The 10,183-nt window shown below is 28.1% G+C and overlaps 2 protein-coding genes across 2 annotated transcripts; one reads left to right on the top strand and one right to left on the bottom strand.

Moving 5' to 3' along the window:
• Positions 1–468: 468 nt before the first annotated feature.
• Positions 469–892, bottom strand: LOC112758359 (uncharacterized). Its single transcript, XM_025807008.3, has one exon. The coding sequence runs from the start codon at positions 890–892 to the stop codon at positions 695–697; it is 198 nt and encodes a 65-aa protein (XP_025662793.1). The 3' UTR covers positions 469–694.
• Positions 893–894: 2 nt separating this feature from the next.
• On the top strand, positions 895–1,717 carry LOC112758349 (small ribosomal subunit protein eS17-like). The gene has a single exon (XM_025807001.3). It carries the CDS (start codon positions 1,153–1,155, stop codon positions 1,582–1,584), a length of 432 nt encoding a protein of 143 aa, XP_025662786.1. The 5' UTR covers positions 895–1,152; the 3' UTR covers positions 1,585–1,717.
• The last annotated feature ends 8,466 nt before the right edge of the window (positions 1,718–10,183 follow it).

Raw genomic sequence — 10,183 nt, 5'->3', positions numbered from 1 at the left:
AAGTGAGCTACCTAATTAACTAATCTAAATTGATTTTTTAACTTGATAAATTAAAAAATTAATTCGTCATAAATTTGATTTAAATGTATAGAAATTACATGTCTATTTAAATCGAACTCATAACAATTATTTAAGTAAATAAGTGAATTAATTAATTAATTAATATAAATTAACTTTAAAGAATTAATTCGTTGTAAATTTGATTTAAATGTATACAAGTTATTATTCGAATTCTCAAGGCATTGAGCTCACACTTTTAGGAGAATAATAAACATATAATTTAATTAAGTTGGGTTGGTCTAGTGGTTAGTTCACTAGTTTGCTTAAGCAAGTATTGGGAGTTCAAATTTTGCCTTGTACATGCCGCAACTTATTAGTCAACAACAAATAGAGCTCAGCTGCAGCGGATTAGTCCTTGACCTATCGAGTTGAGGGATATCGTGAAAAACAGTAAAATAAATAAACATATAACTCCAAGGGAAGGGGATGAAGCCTTCATTCACTATAGGACCTTAAAACTGAAGCTTTCTACACATAATTTATGAACTACAAAAGGCACAACACGATCCAAATTCGGAACCAAAAACTACATTCATTCATAATATTACAGTTTAGCGATAAATATTCATCATAACAAATTAAACAACTTTCAATTACACGCATAAAACCCTAATTTTCTAACAAGTTGCTGCAATCAATCATCGAGAAACTTCCTCAGAAGCTTCTTGATTTCTTCACTTCGAGCTTTAGCACGAGCCTGCTGTGGGCCTATATTCGCCATTGATAGGTATGCTCCGGCGCCCACCAGCGACGCTCCCGTCACAAACACGGCGGCGCTCGCCACCACTTGCTTCCGCGTCGGTGGGTACGACCACAACACCATTTCATACATCCCCTCCCATCCCTTAGTTAATTCAAAGTATTTTAAGTATTTTTCCGAAGAATGAAAATAGGCCCAATAACTAAACAGTAAGGCCCATAAAATAGAAAAAGGCCCAGCCCAAAGCCCAATCAACAAAAATTCCTACAAAACCCTACTTTCGAGTTTATAATTTCTCCCTGAAACCCTAACAAGTAACAATCCCCTTTCCTATATTCTTCTTCTTCTCCTCTCCCTAACTCGCTGCACGAACTCACTGAGTGAAACACAGAATGGGGCGAGTTCGCACAAAAACGGTGAAAAAATCCTCGAGGCAAGTGATCGAGAGGTACTACTCCAAAATGACGCTGGATTTTCACACGAACAAGAAGGTTCTAGAAGAAGTAGCGCTAATCCCATCGAAGAGGCTCCGAAACAAGATCGCAGGGTTCTCAACGCACCTGATGAAGAGGATCCAGAAAGGACCGGTTCGTGGAATCTCGCTGAAGCTGCAGGAAGAGGAGAGAGAGAGGCGCATGGATTTCGTTCCAGAAGTTTCCGCCATTAATGTCGATAGCATCGAGGTCGATAAGCAGACCATCGACATGCTTGCTGCGTTAGGTATGTCTGATATTCCTGGTGTTGTGCAGGTTGAGCCTACGGCGGTTCAGCAGGTTCCGTTTGGCCGCGGTGGTTTTGCTGGCGGCGCTGGTAGGAGGTTCTGAATTTTGATAATGGTGGTTGTGTCGTTTTCGTTGTTATTTTTGTCGTTTTATTTATCATTCGGACTTTAATACTTTATATTGTTAAAACTCTTGAATGCGTTTCTGAATGGAATTAATTTTTGTTTCGGTTAAATTGTTAGTGCCATCAGTGTGTTATGTATTGCATTGGGAGAGAATATTACAATGCTGCACTATTGCATATTGGTGATTTTAGTAGCTTTTAGCTGAGTTTTTATTATATTTACTTGTTAGAATTATGATTTTATGTTAGAAGGGAATGTTCTTTTTGTTAAAGTTAAGGTAGATTAATCTTGGTGCAGTAAGGATAAGAATGAGGCTAGTTATTACTTTATTTATTTATTTTTGGGTAACTAAGAATATAGTAACTATTTTTGGGCGAAATTTAGGTTCAATTAATTTTATAATTTCGTAATTTCATGTGAAATTGATAGCTGACAGTATAGATGATTTGTTATTCATGTATGAACATGGCTAATCATGTTAAGTAGTTTTTATGAAGAGTCGTTTTTATGCGAAAGATGATAATTGAGAGTCTACAATTCAGTCAAATACATCAAACTATATCATCTTTTCACAGTATCATCTTTTCACAGGTCACTACATAAACATAAATTATATCATCTTTTCCTTGCTTGCATGGTTTAAACTTAAAAGCACAAAGATGAATACAGGGGATTAGTTTCACGAATTATCGTGTCTCTTTTAGCCGATACCATAATAGACCAAGAATGTTTGTTTAACCAAAAAAATAAAGGATATGTTTGGGATGACAAATAGCTATTTGCATAATTCATTCAGCTGCATAAACAAAACATAATCAACGAAGACTTTACATAATACGCCATACGGTAATTCCTGAAATATCCCCTGTTTTCTTGATAAAAATTCTCCCCAAGGGTGAAATTGGGCTTCAATGGGATTGAGGCCCAAAAGGAGTCCTAAACCTCCATTGTTCCATTTTAATGGTTTTATGTAATTGGAGCTTGAAGGTCCAGCAAAAATTGAAGGAGTTGCGCACATTATGACATGTATTAATGCCCAAGAATTTTTAAATGTAACAAATATATGATTAATTTGTTGATAATATAATTTTTTACTAATAGTTTAAGCATGCTTGAACCTCTTCATAATATGAATGTGGTGTACTTTAAGATAAGAGCATATGTAATTTCTAACTAATGAACAAATTAAATTCAGAAATTATGTAAAATCTTCATCTGACTGTACGAGATAAACTATAGTCTGATTGACACTACTGTTTTAGTATTATGTATTGTATTTACAAAAAATAAAACAAGATCAATGAATATTTACCAGCATGAGGATAAATTGAATAAACCAATAGCTACTATACATATATAGTCAATAAGTGAAAAATAACACAGTAGTCAATTGAATAAACCAATCTTCCTCAATATGTTGCATTGAATATCTTTGAAGTACATGACAGAATAGTTGGGTTAAAGTACCCAATGGTCTTGGATAAATTTAATATGAAACTTGAAAAATAAGATTGCGTGCACCCCGTATATATGTGTGTACATGAACGTAACTTGTGGCAGGTTAGGTAGGTAGAAAGTATGAAAGAATTTGCATGATCCGTAACATTCCATAAAAACATTACACTATACACAGACCAACATGAATTCAAATTCAATAATATAACGTACTCTCATGGACCTAGAAGCAACCTTAAAGTGCAGTTAATTTTGTAGTCTAAGTTATCTACTATACATAAATTTCATTTTATTTTACTTTTTATTAATTGTTTGAGAAACTAATCTACGTGTCACGTGAAACGGTGGATATATTGGAATCTGAAAAATATTTTGGTGATTATATAGTCACAGTATTTAATAGTGACAGCATTGAAGGAATTTTCACCGGAAAGTGCAACATTGTTTCTACATATGCGGTTCACTTAATAAATAATTTTCAAATATTAATGTTATTATACGAGCAATTTACCCCATTAAACTAAATGCATATCAATATTATCTGAATGTTCTAAATTAGAAAATACAACGCCAAAATTTCAAATCACATTTTTATATAAATCGAAGCATATTCATTCGATTTGCTATTATTTTAACCACACACTTAAATTGAATCCACTTGATTCGATTTTTGTTCAGCAACGTTTTTCACCTAATTCGAATCCATTGGATTCGATTTATATAGAAATGTGTTTTAAAACTTTGACGTTGTATTTTTTAGTTGGGGACATTCAGGTAATATTGGTATCCATTTGGTTTAATGAGGTGAATTGTCCCTTATTATATTATATGGTTAGTAACCAACTTTTAGATTAGTCGAATAGTTAGTTTACAACAACCCAATAAAAATTCTGTTTTGTTTAAATTCTGAGATTTAAATTCTGTTTTGTTTTACAACAGCCCAATAAGAATTAACTCGTCACAACCAGATATCTTAAATTCTAAAATATTTTGTTTCCACCATTTTAAAAATATTTTGTTTTTTAATAAAATTTGAGTTTAATTTTAATGCATTAAAAGTGTAAATCGTTTTATACAGTCTTACAATTATATTTTTTTTATGACCATTTATGCGGTCGATGTAAAAAATAATTATTTTTATTAATGTAATATTACGTAATTGGATGTACATATAAAATTATTTTATACGAACAGTATATCAAAATTAAATTTATAAAATTATATTAACAAATTTAAATATCCTAAAATAATGCATTACCTTCTAGAGTTATCCCATCCAAAATAAACACAACCTTAGTAGAAAGCAGCAAAATATATTGAAAAAACTTGAATGGGTGTATTAATAGATTGCAGAGAAGTGTGTATAGTTGGCACATGAATGCATGAGTAGTAGAATTGAAATGCATATACACTTTCTCTCACCAGTCATCTCCATAATTTTTAGAGGCTAATATATAGGCATGCAACTTAATGCTTCCCATGCATTTCAATGAGAGGAGGTTGAGAATTTAATTCAAAGTTTCATCAATAGGGTATTATAATTTATGGTTTCAATCTGCTTGGTCTGTGTAAAAAATATGTTTAGGATGATCAGAATTTCTTTCTTTCTTTCTTCTTAAAAAAATAATAATTATTTTTATGTTATTATTATAGCCCATATGGACTCTTTGTGGTAGAATTAATTTTGCATTTGACTATCTCAGGAATAGACCAGGTGACTATTGAGGGCCTAAATTCTTAATAACAAAATAATGATAATATTTCAAGTTTTATACAAAATAATTTTCGCCAGGACAGCATGGTATGTATAATATTAAATATGTCCATGTTAATACCAAAAAAATGTTTCCATTAAAAATACGTAGTAAATTGATTTAAAATATTATTTATTTGTTAACATAAATCTTTAGTTAATATTTAAATTTTGTATCCAAATCTAAATGTATAAATAAATTAGGTAACTAATTTTAAATATTTAATTTTCAATATTAGAAAAATCTAAAAATATTTGTTTTAAAATCCGTTGCTAATAAAAAAATCAATCAATTTGGTGAAATTATTTTTTATCTTAAATTTTAAATTTTAATCATAAACTATAAATCTTCCAAAAAATAAAATTTAAAATATAATTTTGTAATAAAAAAATTAACTAATAGTGGCTAATAATTAAAAGTTAATTTCATGTACTTATTCAAACGAATTCTCAATGTTGAACACTGAAGTTTCTCATGTTCTCATCCTGTTGCTTGTGAGTTGTGACTTTAATTTGTATGGTACTATATGAATGTTAATTAATTATACTAATGAATAAATCAGGCAACTACTTCTGTTAATTAATTAAGAGTCACTTCTTTCAAAGTTCCATCTACCAAATTGTTCATTCTCATTAATTATTTTCATTAACAAAGGTATAGAAGGGTAGATAATTTTCAATGTCTTACATAAATTAAACTCCTTTATGTGGCAAGATGAAGAATAATTCTCCATCTACCAACTCTACAAATGGAAAAAGACGAAAACAAAGTGAGTTAAAAATAAGTATTATTATTCACAAAAACAAATTTAGAATTATTAGATTAAAGCCCGCATGTTTGACTTTTGGTGGTCCAATAATATTCTTTTGGCGTTCGTTGACCAAACGTTTTACAGTTTGGTAGGTGAGTACAATGTCTATGCTTATATAGGAAAATATAATTAAGTTAACTAAACCAAAATGGGAAATATAATTATGGAGTTGTGTGAAATTCTTAGCCATTACATGGCGTATTTTGATAAATTAGTGATATAATTATTGGTAGAAGGAAGAAAGAAAGATGTTTATATTTGACTTATAACCCTCCGAGTTTTAACCTACATAGCTTGTTCAAACATGTACAAAATTATGGACCTAAATCTAGTTTGAGTAGCAATATCATTATAATCAATATTTCTTTTTAGTTAAATTATATTTTTGTGACAATTATTATTATTATTATTATTATTATTATTATTATTATTATTATTATTATTATTATTATTATTATTTAATTTATAAAGTTTTATAATGATAAAAAAAATTCATTATTGATCACTAAAATCTGTTAATAATAAATATAAAACAACTAATTTTAATTATTGATAAATATATTAACTATTATTTTTATTGTTACTGTAGATAAAATAAATTCCGGTTATTTTCACTATAAGAAAAGAGAGTTATTTTAATATTATTTTTCTTAACAGCAATAATTAATATAAAAATTAATATATATTTTTGACAAATATCACAAATATCAAATTCTCTATGTTTTCTTGATGAATAATTTGATCATAGAAAATTACTCCTCAATTTTGACACTAATTTATTTTCAATTTACTCCACTATTCCTCTTCTTCTTTGGGCTCCGTCAATTTTGGCTCTCGGTCATACTATTTATTCTTTATCTTCAAAATCTTAGTTTATTCTTCAGTTTCAATATCTCATCTCATTCTTTGTTAAAAAATTTTGTTAAAAATTTTTTATGATCAATAAATGTCAAAATAAATAATATTTTTAACGTTTAATAAATATCACAGAAAATATATTCTCAAATTTTTTTAACAAATTATTTTTGACAGCCAATATTTATTAAAATAAAATTTAATTTTTTTGACAATTATTTATAATTAAAAATATTATTTTTGACAACATTTTTATTAATATATTTTCATAGTTAAAATAGTGTTAAAATTTATTTTTTTCTGACAAATTTTACTTTTTTTATATATAAAACTCTAAAAAATAATATATATTGTTGCAGTGTTTTATTAAAAGTTTCTTTGGAGCTACTTGAGTAAGAGATTAACTTCAATATATTTTTCATATATTAATCCTTATTTCATCATATGTTGATGTCTTTTGTTGCATATTATAATGTTAAGATACATGCGGGATAGTATAGAGGCTATTTTATTACACATACATTGGTACAAAGCTAAGGCCTTATCTACAACAATATATACTATATTGTTATATTCAATTAATTAATTATACCAAGTAGCAACTACTATGAAAATTAAAATAAAATTTGAGCAAAAAAATACTTGGAACTTGAGTTCGATTGGTTATCCGTTAGTACATTTTTTTTCAATTACAATTCTTATTAGTCTGCGCATTAAAAATGTAAGGTGAGGTGAGCCAATTTATTGAGTATTTATTTCACGTTTTTTGTTGGTACATATTTATGAGTAGCAATACGTAAACTAACACGGATACTATATATGTGCATAAATGCCAACTTGGTTTGACAAGAACATACACTAATTAAATGGAATATAATAATTATTCTATCTTAGCCTATATCTTGTGGAGAAATTAAAGGGTTGATTCATCATATGAGTTATAAGTTAGGTTTATGTTAAATTAACATCTCATGATTGATTTATACTAGTGTATGTTTCTTGTGAAAAAGGAGAATATGCAATTATATATAACCATGCATTTGATTAAAAATAATGGCCAAATATATAATTAAAGGATAAGAATTTGATACTAGTTTTCAAATTCACTAATTTAAAAATTATTTAAATTTGTAATAAATCTGAATAAATAATTGTACAAATTTTTTTAATATTATTATTGTATCAAAACTTGTTCGTCTAGTTGGGTGACGAACGGGTCGGGTGAACAGGGTGCATATAAAATATGGGGGACTTGAATTCGGGGTGCTGGAGCGCGATTGGACTTCTTGTACTGACGTAAGGGGGTGAGCGAAGTAGCGATACGATCTCCCAAGTTGTTGCGATGAAATGGAAAGGAGCCATCTACAAAAGGGATTCCAACGCTCAAGTCAAAATCCGTACAAGACGGTAGTAAAAATGAGGGAATAGTGAAGTATGGGAGAGAGGTAGGTCTGTCTCCTTATATCTTCTGCGTCTAGGACGAGTCCCATTAGGACAAACTTGCTTCCAAAATTTTTTTCATCTCAGCTGTCATGTGCTTTGCTGGAGGAGAAGAAATATCCGAGTGTTTTCCTCGGTTCAGACGTCACGCATCCGTTGAGTCGGCCGCTCGGACCGGAGCATTGTGTCAGTTAGACCGGACCGGAACAAAATTAAACTTACTAAAATAATGTATAGTAATTAAGATGAATAATCTTTTTATTGTGTTTTTTTTATTATTTAAAGATGATACTAGGGAGTGAAGAATATCCCAAAGTCCATTCTTAAGATTATTTAAAGTAAAGAGTTGATTTGAAGAGGCACATGAGGATATTGGTATAGAATGGTTAGGCAATCGCTCTCCACGAATTTAATTCCGTTATATTTTTGTTTCGACACAAAAATTCAATGGCTTTAAAGGTTTAGACAGACACCAATACTATTCCTCTTTCTCTCTGTTTGACTTTCTAACAGTGAGGGGGGCAAAATCTTCAATTTTCTTTAGCGTTCGATCAAGATTACAATAATTAATCTTATAATATAACTCATTTATCAAATTACTTTTTTACCTTAGTTTATGAACAATAAAAAAAATCTTGCAGTTCACAAATTTTATCCACCATAATACATAAATTTAATTTTAATTTTAATTTTTATCATAATAAAAACTAAAATTATAACAGAATTTATAGACCGCAAAATTTTTTTATTATTATCATAGATTAAAATAAAAAAATAACTTAATACATCTTGTGTATATCCATTTAAAATATATCGTTTTATTATAATAAATATGTGCTTTAAAATTTCAGTATTTCAATAAATAAGAAGTTATTCATAAATGATAATATATCAAATTAAACATCTTTTATCTCGCAAGAATTTTTTTTAGACTTTAAATTTTAGTATATCTTATGTTGAATTTTTTTTTCCAAAAATAATAATAATTATTATATTAAACTATAGATATTTTAGTCATAAAAATTATAATAATTATGTCATAAAATTATTTATTCTAAAAATTTAAATAAATGAAAATTATGTATAATTATATCTCTAACATCAATAATTAGCAATAGATATTCAATTATACATACTTCATAATCCACTCTAGTAATCATCATCAATTTTAAAACACTTGATAATAATTTAGATTGTTGTAATATAAAGAGTTTGATATGAGAAATGGAATGTACACGTGGTTTCCAATGGAAGACTATTTTGCACTTTTCGTTTTGTACGACGGACCATGCATTCATACACGTACATGTTCATCACTAAATTCACCATGCAAATTCTAGGAACATCTCTACCTACCCTACATTATCCATTTTTTCTCTTTCTTTTTTTATTTTATTTTATTTTTTCTTTTTAACACAATAAAGAGCTGAATTTTATGGATAAAAACAACAAGTATGAGTCATACTAAGGTGAACAATACTAAAGACTAAGCATGTTTGCAGCATCAAAAATTATATTCGTACACTAAAATCAGCTATTAAAATCAGTCATTAATATATTTATGTATAAATATATATAATTTAATTTATTTTTAATATATATTTATATTTTAATATATATTTTATATTAATAATTTATTTTAATAATTAATTTTAATATATACATAATATAATCATTACACGGTAATACCATATAATCAAACAAGTGTCTAAGTACTTACAACAACCCTAAATATACACACATTATAAGATTCTGGAGTTTTTATATTTACAAATTAAATTACCTCTTTAATTTACTTCCATTTTTTTGTTTCCTTAGTAAAAATCAAAGGGAACAAAATATTAACGACCAATTTTGTTTGTTGTTGTAACTGAAATTTTAAATTTTTTTATCATAGAAGCTCTGAGTAATATCATATTATAAAATTATTTTTTAAAATGTTTAAATGAATAAAATGAGACCAATGATTATATCTATAATATTCAGAAATTCAAAGTTTTTTGTTTTAGAATTTCAATTGTGGAGTTGCATGTCAAGATTTTCTAATTATAGATGTTATTTGTTCGGATAATGTTTGAATCTTAGACATTGGAATTGGAATTATATTATGTCTAATTATAGGTAAAAATTCAAGTGCAGTCGACTTCATGTGAAGTTGATAGCTGAGAGCTATTAAATAAAAATTTAGTAAAATCAGTCAAATCATTTAACGTCAGTTATCAACTTTACATGAAGTCGACTGTACCTGAGTTTCCACCCTA

The sequence above is a fragment of the Arachis hypogaea genome, chromosome 2, assembly GCF_003086295.3.
Source record: "Arachis hypogaea cultivar Tifrunner chromosome 2, arahy.Tifrunner.gnm2.J5K5, whole genome shotgun sequence".
NCBI lineage: Eukaryota > Viridiplantae > Streptophyta > Magnoliopsida > Fabales > Fabaceae > Arachis > Arachis hypogaea.
The sequence above is the reverse complement of the archived record's forward strand: the minus strand, read 5'-3'. Positions and strand labels throughout refer to the sequence as shown.